This window comes from Pleurodeles waltl, chromosome 2_1 (assembly GCF_031143425.1).
Source record: "Pleurodeles waltl isolate 20211129_DDA chromosome 2_1, aPleWal1.hap1.20221129, whole genome shotgun sequence".
Taxonomy (NCBI): Eukaryota; Metazoa; Chordata; class Amphibia; order Caudata; family Salamandridae; genus Pleurodeles; species Pleurodeles waltl.
In genome coordinates, this window is record NC_090438.1 from 635,241,828 (window position 1) to 635,260,601 (window position 18,774).

General features: G+C 41.8%; 1 protein-coding gene across 1 annotated transcript in view; it reads left to right on the plus strand.

Moving 5' to 3' along the window:
* PSMA2 (proteasome 20S subunit alpha 2) overlaps positions 1-18,774 on the plus strand; it is an 81,338-nt gene that overhangs the window by 40,632 nt on the left and 21,932 nt on the right. Inside the window, exons 4-5 of the mRNA XM_069215989.1 lie at positions 4,722-4,844; positions 16,529-16,610. Of these exons, the coding sequence (XP_069072090.1) occupies positions 4,722-4,844; positions 16,529-16,610 (205 nt within the window). The remainder of the gene's footprint in view (positions 1-4,721; positions 4,845-16,528; positions 16,611-18,774) is intronic.

Consider the following 18,774-nt stretch of genomic DNA (forward strand, 5'->3'; position numbering starts at 1 on the left):
CATCCAAACCCAGCATTGCTGAATCTAGCAATTTGGCTCCTGAAATCCTAGAATTTGGACACTTAGACCTCACACAAGAGTGTATGGAGGTCATAAAACAAGCTAGAAAACCTTCCACTAGACACTGCTATGCAAGTAAATGGAAAAGATTTGTTTATTACTGCCATAATGAGCAAATTCATCCATTGCATGCGTCTCCAAAAGATGTAGTAGGATATTTACTACATTTGCAAAAATCCAATCTAGCTTTCTCTTCCATAAAGATACATCTCGCCGCAATATCTGCTTACCTGCAGATTACTCATTCAACTTCCCTGTTTAGAATACCTGTCATTAAAGCGTTTATGGAAGGCCTAAAGAGAATTATACCACCAAGAACACCACCTGTTCCTTCATGGAACCTCAACATTGTCTTAACAAGGCTCATGGGTCCACCTTTCGAACCCATGCATTCTTGTGAAATGCAATACTTAACGTGGAAAGTTGCATTTCTCATTGCCATCACATCTCTAAGAAGAGTAAGTGAAATACAGGCGTTTACCATACAAGAACCATTTATTCAAATACACAAGAATAAAGTAGTTCTAAGAACAAATCCAAAATTCTTACCAAAGGTTATCTCACTGTTCCACTTAAATCAAACAGTAGAATTACCAGTGTTCTTCCCACAGCCAGATTCAATAGCTGAAAGAGCACTACATACATTAGACATCAAAAGAGCACTAATGTACTACATTGACAGAACAAAAGTAATTAGAAAGACAAAACAACTATTTATTGCCTTTCAAAAACCTCATACAGGAAATCCAATTTCAAAACAAGGTATTGCCAGATGGATAGTTAGGTGCATCCAAACCTGCTATCTTAAAGCAAAGAGAGAGCTGCCTATTACACCAAAGGCACACTCAACCAGAAAGAAAGGTGCTACTATGGCCTTTCTAGGAAATATTCCAATGAACGAAATATGTAAGGCAGCAACATGGTCTAAGCCTCCTACATTTACTAAACACTACTGTGTAGATGTGTTATCTGCACAACAAGCCACAGTAGGACAAGCCGTACTAAGAACTTTATTTCAAACTACTTCCACTCCTACAGGCTGAACCACCGCTTTTGGGGAGATAACTGCTTACTAGTCTATGCACAGCATGTGTATCTGCAGCTACACATGCCACCGAACGGAAAATGTCACTTACCCAGTGTACATCTGTTCGTGGCATTAGTCGCTGCAGATTCACATGCGCCCACCCGCCTCCCCGGGAGTCTGTAGCCGTTTGGAAGTATATCTTCAACATTTGTAAATATATTACTTTAACCTTCATTTGGTACATACGTATTCATTCCATTGCATGGGCACTATTACTAGCATACACAACTCCTACCTCACCCTCTGCGGGGAAAACAATCTAAGATGGAGTCGACGCCCATGCGCAATGGAACCGAAGTGGGAGGAGTCCCTCGGTCTTGTGACTCGAAAAGACTTCTTCGAAGAAAAACAACTTGTAACACTCCGAGCCCAACACCAGACGGCGGACTATGCACAGCATGTGAATCTGCAGCGACTAATGCCACGAACAGATGTACACTGGGTAAGTGACATTTTCCATATATATATATATATATATATTCCATTGATGATTAATGTATGGAGTCTGTTCCACCGTCAGCATCAAGGCGAATAAACAAGCCAAATGACGGATGAGAGCAAAAAGATAACAAAAACAGCTGACACGTGTTTCACGACTCACTCCCTTCAGGGGGTCAAAAAATCAAAACTCACAAAAAAAAAAAAAAATAGGAACAGGAGAAACATGAAAAAACAAATACATGATTGGTCCTAATGATGCATGTATCCACTCTGTTTGCGACACGCTTTTTTTCACATGGATATTTGTGTTGTACAATCTAATTTTACATATGTAGCGAACATTGCATAAAAAAATTATTACACCTTATATTGGGATTTGTTTCACAATCCATTAATAGTTGATCCCTTACATTTGATAGTCAAAGGTCATTAATCCTACTGTTGTATGTACTTAATCTAGCATGAATCATGGTTCCATGAAAGATTGATAATTGAGTTAATGAATCTGCACTATGTTCCCTCATATCCCAACATTTGTAAACGCATGAATGAGAAAGGGCCCTTCCAATACCTCTTGCGATAGAGAAAAATCTCTAGTTGAAAATCATAATTAGTTATAATGCTATCACATTATAAACACTAATCAATAACTAAGGCTCCCAGTTTTCAGTTTTTACTGATTTTTACCCAAAATTCAGAAAGAAAATGTCAGTATTTATTTTTAAGAGTGGAAAAATACAGAAAATTGTGTTTCTTGTGAGTGACTTTCCTTACTATTCTTCATGAATTTCAGGCCAGAGCTGAGCAAATGAACAGTATGGAGAGTTATAAAAAAAAAAAAAAAAAAAAAACAGCATGAGATTTCCTCATATACTGGTATATGTTAGCATATACTTTTATGTAATGGTAATATTCACCTGTGAGTATTTTTGTTTATTGTTTTTATTTATTGTTATATTTGGCTACTTAATTTGCTTAAACGCAACAGGCATCATTGCATAAGTTAATGTTTATCGGTTAAATGTGGAAATATACCATTTTATGACTGCTTGTGTTCTCTAAACACAAAATAAATATAGATAAATACCAATAATGTAGCCAAAAAATAAATATGGATAAATACGGACAGAATTACAAAAAAATACCATACAACCAGGAGTCCTACGTAGCCAGAACCTTGCTTAGAATCAGCACATATATGTAAATGTAAATCACGTAATATCCTCCATGATCAAATTATGATTAAGGCTCCCAGTTTTCCGCTTTTACTGATTTTTACAGATAGATACAGACAGAAAACAAAGTGTTTTTATCTGTATTTATTTTTAAAAGTGGAAAAGTACAGAACATTTTGACTTGTGAGCAATTCCCCATGCTTTTCTTTATGAATTCAAGGCCAACAGCTCAGCAGGTACAAGCATGAAAAGTAAAAAAATAGAAAAGAGGAGGATGAGCTTTCCTTCAATAGAGGCATATATTTGTATATAATGCTAATATTAGTATTTTGCTATATTTGGATGTTTAAATTTGCTAAAACGTCAAAGGCATAAAAGTATGAGTGAATGCCTGTCGAGTAAGTATATGTGTAAAAATATCATTTTACGACTCCGTTTTTTTCTCAAAACACAAAATAATTATGGATAAATACAAATAAGATGGCCAAAAAATAAATGTCTAAATACAGAAGGATATACTTAAAAAATAAATACCATAAAACCAGGAGCCCTAATTATGATTCACAAATCCATGATCCATCCATTCACCTTGTGATAAGGGGATCTAAAAACAATATCTAAAAGAAAAAAGTTCTCCAACGCACCTGTTCTGGTAAATACAAGTGTTACCCAACAATGACTAACCCAGTTTTAACTCATACCTGATATCCACATCTCAATAGGAGAAAAGGTCCAGTTACGACTGCATAGTATTTAACAGAACGTTAGTCAGAAATGCCTATGTACACCTCATTCAGATTTCCCATGTGCTCCAGCCGGGTGAGGTGTGCGCATCCTAATGAAAGAATTTAGTTACCACAATATCAAAAACATTATCCATAACAAGTAATGGTTCATGAAAATAGTCCTAAGTCTAATTACACAATTGTGAAAAATAAGCAATAGACTATAAAAGATTCTCCTTACAAAAGAAAAATACCTATCTAGGAAACCCCAAGGACTCAGTTTGAACCCCATGCTGTACCCCACATCTTCACCATCCTTCAACCTCAATGCCAAATCTTCATGGGATACCAATCGCTTCTTTGGTGTTGGTACAGTAGATCTTGAGTGAGTGATAAACAATATACGTCATCACAGATGTTAGAGTAAAGTTAACCCGTAACATGATCTAAGAACATTCAAAATCACAAAGTTGAAATTGCATAATAACCTTGAGGATGATCACAAAATGAAAAAAAAAGTGCAATTCATAAATCATATGCACTGTCAAACCTCATACTCTAGACTTCAAATACACCATCTATCTTACATCATGACCAGGACCGGTTGGATACCAATAGGGTAATAAAAATAAAGATGTGGCTCTACTGTTATTCTGTTGTTTAACTCCTCAACTAGGATTTCGCTGTATGTAGTCAAACATAACCAGACTTACCAAACCACTTCCAAACAAAATATAAATAAACTGTGAAAATTTGATCTTCCCCTGATAATTATTAGATGAGAAATAAGCAAAATAAAATGCCACTTTAATATACCATGTTCATGTATTAAAATCTTGAGATTTGTGCACTCGCCCCAACCTCCTCCCCCACCCCCAGCCCCCCTCACTGAATGCACAACTCCCCAGACTTTTATTCATTGATGTGTAAACACTATAATTTCTGACAGCAAAGTCTTAGCTGGCTCTACTGTCAGAAAGCTAGGAACCATCAGAATACCAGCTTGGAAGCCACATTGAAAGAAACAAATTACCTACTACTATATAGTGACATCTGGTTAATGTTGCAAAAAAATATTTACCAAATTTCTCTGGCTTGTGGAGAAAATAATTGTATTTGTGTCTTGTAAATTCGGTACGCAAAGCATAAATGTTTTCGTTTGATTGATGAGCCTACATGATATAACACCCATTCTTTGAGATGCCTGTATTAAAAGTTGTTTTCTGTCGACAGGGTACTGGTACGGAGGGCTCGGAAGTTGGCTCAACAATATTTCTTGGTTTACCAGGAACCAATTCCAACAGCGCAGCTGGTACAAAGAGTTGCTTCTGTAATGCAAGAATACACACAGTCGGGGTAAGGTATTTCATACGTATTTTGTATGGTTTTGCCTAAATAAGCGTACTTGTTTTTTTTATGAATTGTAAAGCTATCCAATAAGTGAACTTAGTAATTTAAGCTGTACTTTACAGTCCATTGCCTATAAGTGTCTATAGTGCTGCCTGATGGAAAATAGTTTTTGTGTACCTATTGTAACGTTTTATTACAATTTTACATGCACATAGAAACATAGGATTTTATACACCTTGCTCTAGAGCACCCAAAACACACTTGATGTTTATGCCACATTTATCAGTTGCACATTCATCATTGGCTATACTAGGTATTTTTACCCACCATAATTTTCTTACCCACCATAATTTTCTTACCCACAGTACCTTTCCAACCTCAAACTTTGCCTAAAATCATACATTTTCCCCAAATGTCTGTAATGGAAACTTTGAGAATCTGCAGGGAACCACAACATTTCTACTACCCAGTATTCCAACACTTGTCTTGATTAAAAACGCTACCCCACTTGGGTTGCTGGGTCTAGAGTCTGCTACAGAGCAGGCCGCAAAAGGCAACATCCAGGCACCGATATTACTGTTGACTCTGGGGTTAGCTGTGGTATTTGGGCCCGGGCTCAGCCACCACCCAGCAAATCTGCTAAACCATGTCATTTTTAAAATCTAGGCACCCAGGACAATCAGTGGTAGTTTCCCTTGTCTGGATACCATAACATGTTTTTTCTCAGAGGTCCTGGGTGTCCTCAAACCTAGGATAAAATCACATATCTACCTCATATTACTGTGCTGGAAACTTCTGTAATCTGCACTGATTCACACACAGGACACTCCACTCCCTCAACAATAAATTACAAATATTTACTTGTGATCCTGTGGACTTTATAAACCTGTCCCCACAGGCTGGCAGGTTCAGGGCAACGCACGGAGGGGCAGAAAGACTTATGCCTGGGGGATGGAGTGGAGGGGGCACTGACCCATTTCTAAATATTTCCTGGTGAGAAAGCACTTTCAAGGGGACATTCCCCTATTTCCCAACACTGCCTCTTCCTTGTTCATCGGTGCACATGGGGCTGGAGTGGTAGAGGAGTAGAGTTAAGCTCCCAGCAATGATTAAAGTGATAGCTGACCGCAGTATTAGCATGGTCTTCTTTCTCTTTTGCTTTGTTTTGACGTCAGATTGATGTGCGTGATTCTGGTGACAGCAAATCAAATACATCAACAACCTATTGGCATCCACATACTTTGATGTTAGTGTGGTGGATGACTAACTTGTCGTCCACCGCACTCAAGTAGTTAGTGGCTGCATTTGCTCTGATAAATTATTAATTCCTCTTAAAAGAAAGAATAGTTGTCATGGTAGGAGCTAAATGTAATGAAAAAAGTGGGTTACATTATGTATAATGAGCAGTGCATAGTCGGCAGGCTGAAGTGGCAGAAACCGCTTCCTTACTGTGGTTAGTAGAAGCTATAAATACATCTTTTCACTGTACAGTAAAACATTTCATAGGCATGAGTGCCACCCAAAAGAATGGCATTAAGAATATTTTATGGTACTTTGCTGTGAATTGTTCTACTTGAACATGATGGTTTTAAAATCTGTACTTGTGGATCCAGTTATGTAAGATGAATGGATTTTGCACAGTGAATCAAATATTTGAGGTGGCGGTCTATGTGACAGGCCCACTGTACAACATAGGTGAGAAAATGTAGCATCTCATTAATTTATTAATGGGCTGGCTTCACGACGTACACATAGAATGATAAGTACATTTCTTCTAGTCAGACTACCTAAAGTTATTTCCTGCTTTTTGAGTTGTATTTGGAAGTTTCTTATCGCACTTTTGTTTAAACTAGGGACTTCTCAGAATGAGTCCTCCCATAACACCAAATTTATGAAGTTTCAAGCTGCGTACAGTTTATCACTTGTTAGTGAATAGACTTAGCATGCTTAAAATATGTACCCCAATTTCCATTATGATCGACCACAAACATTCTTAATTAAGTTGTATCGTATTGCGTCAGCAATTTTTGATTTCCCTTTCAGATCAGTGCTTCTCTAACTTTTTAGAACCACGACCCAATGTTTAGAACGACAAACTAAAGTGATCCTCCTAGCTTTGATGGATATACTGCAGAATTTGTTTTATATGCAACTAAAGCATTGTGTAGCATGTACTGCACTGTCATTTACAGGCATCACATTTTTTCATAGTCACTAAGTTTGCGATCATACAGTTTTATTAAAATTTCATTACACACAAGTGATAATGCGTGGAAATTGGGTTTCAGTGAATATTTGTCGTTTGTGCATCGTGAAGTGCCTTGATTTGTTTTGATCCTATTAAAATCTTTGTTTCCATCACACATCAGTATTACAAGTACTGCAATTACATAGGGTTTTGTTGTTAAAAAAAATAAGGCATTTTACAGCCTTTCCTTTAACTTACACCAGCAAGATTTGGACATTTTGTTTTTTTCTGACTGCAAAGTGAGAGGAGTTTGTACACACCAATCCTAATGTGAAAAAATAAGCAGCATTTTGTCAGAGTATATAGCCTGACATTTGACCTCCGTCTTTGATGTGCAGCAAATGTGAAAAGATAAATGCAGAATTTAAAGGCATTTTTATTGGTTAAACTTTCACAACCCACTAAAAATCATGTTTGATCCACAGATTGGAAAACACTATTTTAGATAAACCGTGTGTAAGGAAATGCCTCCTTGGCATGGTTACCCCCTGACTTTTTGCCTTTGCTGATGCTATGTTTTGAATTGAAAGTGTGCTGAGGCCTGCTAACCAGGCCCCAGCACCAGTGTTCTTTCCCTAACCTGTACTTTTGATTCCACAATTGGCACACCCTGGCATCCAGGTAAGTCCCTTGTAACTGGTACCCCTGGTACCAAGGGCCCTGATGCCAGGGAAGGTCTCTAAGGGCTGCAGCATATCTTATGCCACCCTGGGGACCCCTCACTCAGCACAGACACACTGCTTACCAGCTTGTATGTGCTGGTGAGAACAAAACGAGTAAGTCGACATGGCACTCCCCTCAGGGTGCCATGCCAACCTCACACTGCCTATGCAGTATAGATAAGTCAGCCCTCTAGTAGGCCTTACAGCCCTAAGGCAGGGTGCACTATACCATAGGTGAGGGCACCAGTACATGAGTACTGTGTCTAAGCCAAACCTTAGACATTGTAAGTGCAGGGTAGCCATAAGAGTATATGGTCTGGGAGTCTGTCAAACACGGACTCCACAGCACCATAATGGCTACACTGAAAACTGGGAAGTTTGGTATCAAACTTCTCAGCACAATAAATGCACACTGATGCCAGTGTACATTTTATTGTAAAATGCACCACAGAGGGCACCTTAGAGGTGCCCCCTGAAACTTAACCGACTATCTGTGTTGGCTGACTAGTTCCAGCAGCCTGCCAACACCGAGACATGTTGCTGGCCCCATGGGGAGAGTGCCTTTGTCACTCTGAGGCCAGTAACAAAGCCTGCACTGGGTGGAGATGCTAACACCTCCCCCAGGCAGGAGCTGTCACACCTGGCGGTGAGCCTCAAAGGCTCACCCCTTTGTGCCAGCACCGCAGGACACTCCAGCTAGTGGAGTTGCCCGCCCCCTCCGGCCACGGCCCCCACTTTTGGCTGCAAGGCCGGAGGAAATAATGAGAATAACAAGGAGGAGTCACTGGCCAGTCAGGACAGCCCCTAAGGTGTCCTGAGCTGAAGTGACTCTAACTTTTAGAAATCCTCCATCTTGCAGATGGAGGATTCCCCAATAGGATTAGGGATGTGACCCCCTCCCCTTGGGAGGAGGCACAAAGAGGGTGTACCCACCCTCAGGGCTAGTAGCCATTGGCTACTAACCCCCCAGACCTAAACACGCCCTTAAATTTAGTATTTAAGGGCTTCCCTGAACCTAAGAATTTAGATTCCTGAAACTACAAGAAGAAGAAGACTGTCGAGCTGAAAAACCCCTGCAGAGGAAGAACAGAAGACACCAACTGCTTTGGCCCCAGTCCTACCGGCCTGTCTCCTGCCTTCCAAAGAACCCTGCTCCAGCGACGCTTTCCAAGGGACCAGCGACCTCTGAATCCTCTGAGGACTGCCCGACTTCGAGAAAGACAAGAAACTCCAGAGGACAGCGGCACTGCTCCAAAAGAACTGCAACTTTGTTTCAAGGAGCAGACTTAAAGACCCCTGCAACTCCCCGCAAGAAGCGTGAGACTTGCAACACTGCACCCTGCGACCCCGACTCGACTGGTGGAGAACCAACACCTCAGGGAGGACCCTCCGGCGACTCCGAGACCGTGAGTAACCAAAGTTGTCCCCCCTGAGCCCCCACAGCGACGCCTGCAGAGGGAATCCCGAGGCTCCCCCTGACCGCGACTGCCTGAACCTAAAGTCCCGACGGCTGGAAAAGACCCTGCACCCGCAGCCCCCAGCACCTGAAGGAACGGAACTTCTGTGCAGAAGTGACCCCCAGGAGGCCCTCTCCCTTGCCCAGGTGGCGGCTACCCCGAGGAGCCCCCCCCCCTTGCCTGCCTGCGACGCTGAAGAGATCCCTTGATCTCTCATTGAACAACATTGAAAACCCGACGCGTGTTTGCACACTGCACCCGGCCGCCCCCGCGCTGCTGAGGGTGTACTTTTTGTGCTGACTTGTGTGTCCCCCGGTGCCCTACAAAACCCCCCTGGTCTGCCCTCCGAAGACGCGGGTATTTACCTGCTGGCAGACCGGAACCGGGGCACCCCCTTCTCTCCATTGCAGCCTATGCGTTTTGGGCACCTCTTTGACCTCTGCACCTGACCGGCCCTGAGCTGCTGGTGTGGTAACTTTGGGGTTGCTCTGAACCCCCAACGGTGGGCTACCTTGGACCCAAACCCGAGACTTGTAAGTGATTTACTTACCTGACAAAACTTACAAAACTTATCTCCCCCAGGAACTGTGAAAATTGCACTGTGTCCACTTTTAAAACAGCTTATTGTGTTTTATGTAAAAAGTATACATGCTAATGTAATGATTTAAAGTTCCTGAAGTACTTACCTGCAATACCTTTCAAATGAGATATTACATGTAGAATTTGAACCTGTGGTTCTTAAAATGAACTAAGAAAAGATATTTTTCTATAACAAAACCTATTGGCTGGATTTGTCTCGGAGTGTGTGTTCCTCATTTATTGCCTGTGTGTATGTACAACAAATGCTTAACACTACTCCTTTGATAAGCCTACTGCTCGACCACACTACCACAAAATAGAGCATTAGTATTATCTCTTTTTGCCACTATCTTACCTCTAAGGGGAACCCTTGGACCCTGTGCATACTATTCCTTACTTTGAAATAGTGCATACAGAGCCAACTTCCTACACCGTGCTGCAACTTTTTTGATCTGTTGTTAGTTATGACTTTTTGATTTTACTACACTTACACTCACTCACTGGCAGTAGCCAATTTGTAGTTATAGTTGGGATTCCTTCATACAGGAATTCCTCAGATTTTTGGTTGCTAATAACTTTGCGCCCATTTGACAAATCTCCACAAAACTTGGCAGACGCATTCCTTTTTCTACATTGACAGAGGTTCATCAAGAGGCTGCAAAGTAAAAAGGGGAATCCCAAAATGTGTTTTGGCACCAATGCATTTTCAATAGACCTGTACTTGCTCATAGCGCAAAAACGGCTGAACGGATTTTAAGGAAATTTGGCAGGAATGTAGATCATGGTGTGTAGATAATCCCTTAGGGTAGTGCATTGCAGCAAGTCTTTGTTTTTTCGTTAAGTCGCAGTAGTTTTGTGAAATTTCAGAGAAGTACCATAGTACATATTGATGACATAGCAATATGTAGTGCCTTTACAAAAGTTAACTGCAGCCATGTTGTTTTAAGTACACTTTTGCTGCGTTCCGCTTTATATCCTTAGATGTAGATGAGTATTTGGTTTTATATTTTTTTTCCTAACTGTTGGCACTTTATTAAAATGATAATAGGTAGGGAAAATTATAAGTTTTTATACATATTCTTTTGAAATGTACCATGTCCTGTGGTACTTCCTAGGAAGTACTCTGATAATTAAAAATAAATGTTACAAATTTTGAAATACCGTGCACTACACTGTGTTTTACAACTTTAGCGTATTAGTATATTTTCAATCTTTTTTACGTATTTAGTTCTTTTAAAAAAGTTTTTTTTTTTTTTTAAAGTTTACGGAGTGCCATTGTACTACCTAAAGAAAACTACCTCACTACTTTAAAAGCATTATTTAAAAAACAAAAAAATCCAGTCCTTCCTAAATTGCTGTAAAACTATATATAAAAATATAAATACGTTTCTCTACCTATTAACACTTAATATTCTAAAATTAATAAAGTAGTAATAGGTAGGGAACAGCAATAAATCCTACTACTCTCCTCTATCTATGGCCCTAGTCCGTAATGTAGCAAAAGTCTGCTAAAAACGACATGGCTGCCTTTTATATTTTGTAGACATCCATTAGCCAATCGCTTACTGCCTTCTCATCAGCAGGTACAGCAGTGTACAGTGGTAGAATAGATAGATAGATATATATATTTTTTTTTAGCACTTATAACTTTAACAACACTTCCACTATTTACAGCTACATTAAATTACCATTTACACTTCATAATGTATATTCTTGCATCGATACATCTACATATGTTCACCCACTTTCACACTACATTTGTTTCAAGTGCAACACTCCGCTCTCTGCCACTCCACTCTACACTAAACCATTCTACCCCACTCCCTGTATGTTGTTACAATCTATGCCACGCCATTCTTTGACAGTCTGATCTGTGCAGCTCTCTGCTCTACGGAACTCCACAACACTGTACGCCACTCTATGTTGCACTATTACACTAGTACAATGTATTCCACTACAGTCTACCCTGTTCCACTCTATGCCACTCCAGTCCTCTCCACTGTACGCCACTCCAATCTACATTATTCCACTGTACGCCTTTATTGTGCCTCACTCCAGTGTACGCCACTCTCTGCTACTCCACTGTACACCGCTACACTGTACCTCACACCACTCCACTGTACGCCACTCCATCTGACTCCACTGCACTCTACACCACTCTACTGTAAGTTGTTCCACTGTGCGTCATTCCACACTACATGCCACTGTTGTATGCATTTTGTGCTAAAAAATCATATGATTTGTGGTGTTGTATGTGTTCTTATCAATGCTATGATTTCACATGGTATAAGTGATGCAACATGCAAGAGAATGCATAGGTAAGGTGTAAGTAATAGTTCGGTAGTGAGTGAGGTGACAAAGCTGTATGGAGGTGCACGACTAAGTAGATGATGCATAGATTATAAAAATAAGGTATACGTTTAGAATTTCTGAAATTTGTGTAGTTTGTTTTGTATGTATACAAAGAATAAAGTACAGTAAATTAAAGGTGGTGTTTATTATCAATTTAAGGCCTAACTGTAGCATTTTTAATGTTTGTGTAGTTTGTTTTAATTCAATCGAAAAAAAATATATATATATATATTCTAACTATAACAGGATTAACCTTCTTTTTTTTTTTTTTTTTATATTCACACACTCCCTTCCTCTTTTTCTCTCACCACCTCAGCCATGGGCCTCTTCCACTGTGAGGGATTTCATTTGTGCACCCAAAAAAGTAGTCCACTTCAGTGCACGTGTATTTGGATACATTTGTGCTCTTTCACTTTTTTTTTTTTTTTTTTTTTTTTTTTGCGACCATGCATGCCACCTAGAGACACTGGAGTTTATATATTTTTTTTTATTTTTAAGCTTTTGATGCGTAGTGCATATATGTGCAAATGATAATTATACATAAATTGCTGACTTACTTGGGGCCAAATCTATCAGGTTTGTCTGTTCTTGTTTAGTATACAGTTGGCTTTCACATAGGCCTCAGTTTGATGACCTCTGACCTGTAAGACACCGGCATCAGTTATCCTCAGTGATTGAGCAGAATGTCATCTGCAAAGGCATTGAAGACTGTTATATTTCTAGTACTGTCTTGTAAAGAAATGGCTCCCTGTTGCAGTTACCCCCCACTTTTTGCCTGATACTGATGCTGACTTGACTGAGAAGTGTGCTGGGACCCTGCTAACCAGGCCCCAGCACCAGTGTTCTTTCACCTAAAATGTACCATTGTTTCCACAATTGGCACAACCCTGGCACCTAGGTAAGTCCCTTGTAACTGGTACCCCTGGTACCAAGGGCCCTGATGCCAGGGAAGGTCTCTAAGGGCTGCAGCATGTCTTATGCCACCCTAGGGACCCCTCACTCAGCACAGACACACTGCTTGCCAGCTTGTGTGTGCTGATGGGGAGAAAATGACTAAGTCGACATGGCACTCCCCTCAGGGTGCCATGCCAACCTCCCACTGCCTGTGGCATAGGTAAGTCACCCCTCTAGTAGGCCTTACAGCCCTAAGGCAGGGTGCACTATACCACAGGTGAGGGCATATGTGCATGAGCACTATGCCCCTACAGTGTCTAAGCAAAACCTTAGACATTGTAAGTGCAGGGTAGCCATAAGAGTATATGGGCTGGGAGTCTGTCAAAAACGAACTCCACAGCTCCATAATGGCTACACTGAATACTGGGAAGTTTAGTATCAAACTTCTCAGAATAATAAACCCACACTGATGCCAGTGTTGGATTTATTAAAAAATGCACACAGAGGGCATCTTAGAGATACCCCCTGTATTTTACCCAATTGTTCAGTGCAGGACTGACTGGTCTGTGCCAGCCTGCTGCTGAGAGACGAGTGTCTGACCTCATGCGGTGAGAGCCTTTGTGCTCTCTGAGGACAGAAACAAAGCCTGCTCTGGGTGGAGGTGCTTCACACCTCCCCCCTGCAGGGACTGTAACACCTAGCAGTGAGCTTCAAAGGCTCAAGCTCCGTGTTACAATGCCCCAGGGCACTCCAGCTAGTGGAGTTGCCCGCCTCCTGGACCCAGCCCCCACTTTTGGCGGCAAGTCCAGGAGAGATAATGAGAAAAACAAGGAGGAGTCACTGGCCAGTCAGGACAGCCCCTAAGGTGTCCTGAGCTGAGGTGACTCTGACTTTTAGAAATCCTCCATCTTGTAGAAGGAGGATTCCCCCAATAGGATTAGGGATGTGACCCCCTCCCCTTGGGAGGAGGCACAAAGAGGGTGTACCCACCCTCAGGGCTAGTAGCCATTGGCTACTAACCCCCCAGACCTAAACACGCCCTTAAATTTAGTATTTAAGGGCTACCCTGAACCCTAGAAAATTAGATTCCTGCAACGACAAGAAGAAGGACTGCCCAGCTGAAAACCCCTGCAGAGGAAGACCAGAGGACAACAACTGCCTTGGCTCCCGAAACTCACCGGCCTGTCTCCTGCCTTCCAAAGAACTCTGCTCCAGCGACGCCTTCCAAAGGGACCAGTGACCTCTGAATCCTCTGAGGACTGCCCTGCTTCGACGACGACAAGAAACTCCCGAGGACAGCGGACCTGCTCCAAAAAGACTGCAACTTTGTTTCAAGAAGCAGCTTTAAAGAACCCTGCAACTCCCCGCAAGAAGCGTGAGACTTGCAACACTGCACCCGGCGACCCCGACTCGGCTGGTGGAGAACCAACACCTCAGGGAGGACCCCCGGACTACTCTACGACTGTGAGTACCAAAACCTGTCCCCCCTGAGCCCCCACAGCGCCGCCTGCAGAGGGAATCCCGAGGCTTCCCCTGACCGCGACTCTCTGAAACCTAAGTCCCGACGCCTGGAAAAGACCCTGCACCCGCAGCCCCCAGGACCTGAAGGACCGGACTTTCACTGCAGAAGTGACCCCCAGGAGTCCCTCTCCCTTGCCCAAGTGGAGGTTTCCCCGAGGAAGCCCCCCCTTGCCTGCCTGCAGCGCTGAAGAGATCCCTTGATCTCTCATTGACTTCCATTGCGAACTCGACGCTTGTTCTAACACTGCACCCGTCCGCCCCCGCGCCGCTGAGGGTGAAATTTCTGTGTGGGCTTGTGTCCCCCCCGGTACCCTACAAAACCCCCCTGGTCTGCCCTCCGAAGACGCGGGTACTTACCTGCTGGCAGACTGGAACCGGGGCACCCCCTTCTCTCCATTGAAGCCTATGCGTTTTGGGCACCACTTTGAACTCTGCACCTGACCGGCCCTGAGCTGCTGGTGTGGTAACTTTGGGGTTGCTCTGAACCCCCAACGGTGGGCTACCTTGGACCAAGAACTGAACCCTGTAAGTGTCTTACTTACCTGGTAAAACTAACAAATACTTACCTCCCCCAGGAACTGTGAAAATTGCACTAAGTGTCCACTTTTAAAGTAGCTATTTGTGAATAACTTGAAAAGTATACATGCAATTGAAATGATTCAAAGTTCCTAATGTACTTACCTGCAATACCTTTCAAACAAGATATTACATGTTAAATTTGAACCTGTGGTTCTTAAAATAAACTAAGAAAAGATATTTTTCTATAACAAAACCTATTGGCTGGATTTGTCTCTGAGTGTGTGTACCTCATTTATTGTCTATGTGTATGTACAACAAATGCTTAACACTACTCCTTGGATAAGCCTACTGCTCGACTGCACTACCACAAAATAGAGCATTAGTATTATCTCTTTTTGCCACTATCTTACCTCTAAGGGGAACCCTTGGACTCTGTGCATGCTATTCCTTACTTTGAAATAGCACATACAGAGCCAACTTCCTACATGTCTGCTCTTAGTCCCTTTGAGAAGATAGACTTGTTAACATATACTTCTATACAAAACGCAACTTATTTTAGGAAAACTGAAACAGCCAGAAAGTGTACACACATACCATTATAAACAGTAAACCCAAGGGTAAGGCATATGTTTTTTTTCTTTTCTTTACTGAAACTTTTAAAGACTAGCTGTCAGCATACATTAACCTGCAAGCTTACCAGGTGTGTGGCATTAGATCCTCAAGTGCTGGAACCTGCATTACAGTCATTAAAGTAAGTGATGATAGTAGTATGCAGTGTGTTAAAATAATCAAACCAATGAACACCTCACCTTGAGATGTGATGGGATGTAGTTGCTATTTGCCCACTTATTAAAAACACACTTTTTTTTCCGTTTTTCTGAAAGCATATTGCTTATAGGAAAAACTGATAGTGCAAACACTTCTGTTTGTGAGCAATAGAACAAAAAAGGACAAGATGCTGCAGCAGGAATCATCCAAAGGTCACTGCTCAGAAGCATAATCTACTTAAAATGTGGTTAAAGTAAACCCATATGCTACACCCTTTCTTCTTTGACCCCAAAGAAGGCTGTACCATTCATCGTGTCCTATGTAGAGAATTGTTGGGTCTAGTTAGATTTGATCGAGGGTGGCTCTGAAACTAAACAACAAAAACTATATTAAATGCCTGCTGTTATTGCAGCTTTTAATCTTGTGGAAGTGCATTTCTACAATGAGCTCTTCTTTACAGCAAGTAATAAATTAATGCATAATTAATTGTCTTCGGTGTAGTGTTTTAAAAGAATGCAAGGTTCTTTAATTGTCCTCATATTTTAAATGGAGTTGAACCCTCGCAGGTTCCAGACTGCTCACTTTAGGGGCAGTTGGACTTTATTCCTGGACGTGTGCTGTTTGTCCCTTTATAGATACTTAATGGGTTAGCTCATTTGAATGCATTTATGATATGTTTTCTTTCCACAGTGGTGTTCGTCCCTTTGGTGTATCATTGTTAATTGCTGGTTGGGATGAGGAAAGGCCATATTTATTCCAGTCTGATCCTTCTGTAAGTATGAAAACCAGTGCCTCAAACATAACCATTATATAATGAAATAGATGTTTCCTCATTGTAAAAAAAAATAATCCACAGCAGTAAAAAGACAGTGAATATTTGATGTAACATGTTAGGGAGCGGTGCCAACCATATCAATGTGGATGATTTGCACAGTCCACATAGGCTTGCCACTGCCAACGGCTCCTCCTTCTTCTTTTTTTTTTTTTTGCTCAGTTCAGACCCATGATCCAGAGCCTAACCAACATTTTATTAACCACTTTTTTTTTTTTTTTTTTTTTTACTTCAATCTTAGTTCTTTCTCAAGCTTTAGCCATATCCATGCTACATCCCAAGGGTCCTTGAAATTAAAACCCAGAGGACAGATGCTCTTTTCAAATCCCTTTCAAACCTTCATATACGGTTTATGATCTCGTAATGTTTTGGTCACTTGTGACTCTGCTCACAGTTCAGCCATCTGGGATCTTGTAGTTAATATGTATATAGCTATTCACCACATGAAAAGAACTTCTCATTACTGCTTCCTTTTTTGGATAGCGTTCTATGCCCCGTCTTTCTTCCAAGCAGTAGAGGGGAAAAAAAAAGGAACTAAAGGTCAATATTTAAATCTTTGTCCTTCTCCAAATGTCTGCTGACACAGGGGCATTTTCCTACAGGATGCTGTCCATTGTGTCAAAAATAAAGCTGACTTCTATTCTAATTAATCGATTTGGGTTTTTTGTGAAATGTTACACAGACCAGGTCATCTCTAATCCACTCTTCCTTGTGCGTTCCTGAGTTGAAAAGAATTTTGTGACTCTCTTTCTTGGGGTCATGCAGCAGTCAGAGAACTGAGCTGAATTGTGTGTGGGTACTGTTGAGTTGTTTACCACTAGTGTCCCATAGCCATCAATAATGTAGCATCCTAAGTGGATAACCAAGTTACTCCCTTTTAAACAGTTGACTCTTTAGAGACAACAGAGTTGAGAGGGCATGGCTTGCATTAGGTGATGGGGTTTAGAAACACAAATATAGAATTACACAGTAAATAGCCCTCAAAAAGTTCAATGTGTACAGAAGATTCAGACTGTTATTTACACGTTGTTAGAAATGGGGTCTTTGGTTGGCAGTCAGGTTGCCCCCTGTCCAAGCAAAGACCCTCACTCTGGTCAGGGTAAAAGAGAATCACCCTCAGCCAACCCCTGCTCAACCCCTTGGTAGCTTGGTACGAGCAGTAGGCTTAACTTCAGAGTGCTAGGTGTAAAGTATTTGTACCAACACACACAGTAACTTAATGAAAACACTACAAAATAACACAACACAGGTTTAGAAAAATAGAGAATATTTATCTAAATAAAACAAGACCAAAACAACAAAAATCAACAAAATACACAAGTCAAGTTATCAATTAAAAAGTCTTAATATATTTTTAAACCCAACGCTGTTAGCGTGAAAATGTACCTTGGGCGCCTCAAAAATGACCCCGCACAGGCGAGTGTGCATCAAAAAAGGGCTTGCGGTGCGTCTGTCACTCACGATCGAGACCTTGCGTCGTTTCTCCTTCAGTTGAGTCAGCGTGCGTTGTTTCTTCTCTCCACGGAAGAGCGATGCATCAATCCGGTCAGCACAATCGGGTCCGGATAGGCCTTGCATCGTTTTTACACACCCAGCGTTGTTTGCGTCAGAAATCCAACCGCATGATCTGAAAACCACGCAGCGCAGGTTGCGATGCTTTGTGTCGTTTCTCCAGCCATGGGTGTCAATCGTACGGTCGCGTTGCAGGCGAGCGTCTATTTTCAGCTGCGAAGCCGGCGGTGCGTTGAATTTGCAGCTGCAGATCAGAGTTGCGTCTATCTTTTCCCCGCACAGCGTTCACTGCATGGATTTCTCACTCCTGGACTGCCACCTTCTCCTTTAAGGGACCCAGGAACAGGATGGGCACCACTTGGCAGAGTAGGAGTCTCAGCAGAGGCTCCAGGTGCTGGCGCTGGCAGAGAGAAGTCTTTGCTGTCCCTGATACTTCTAACAACAGGAGGCAAGCTCTAAATCAAGCCTTTGGAGAGTTCTTCTCAAGAAGGAAGGCAACACAAAGTCCAGTCTTTGCCCACTAGCGCAGCAGAAGCAGCAACTGCAGGATAGCTCCACAAAGCACAGTCACAGGCAGGGCAGCTCTTCTTCC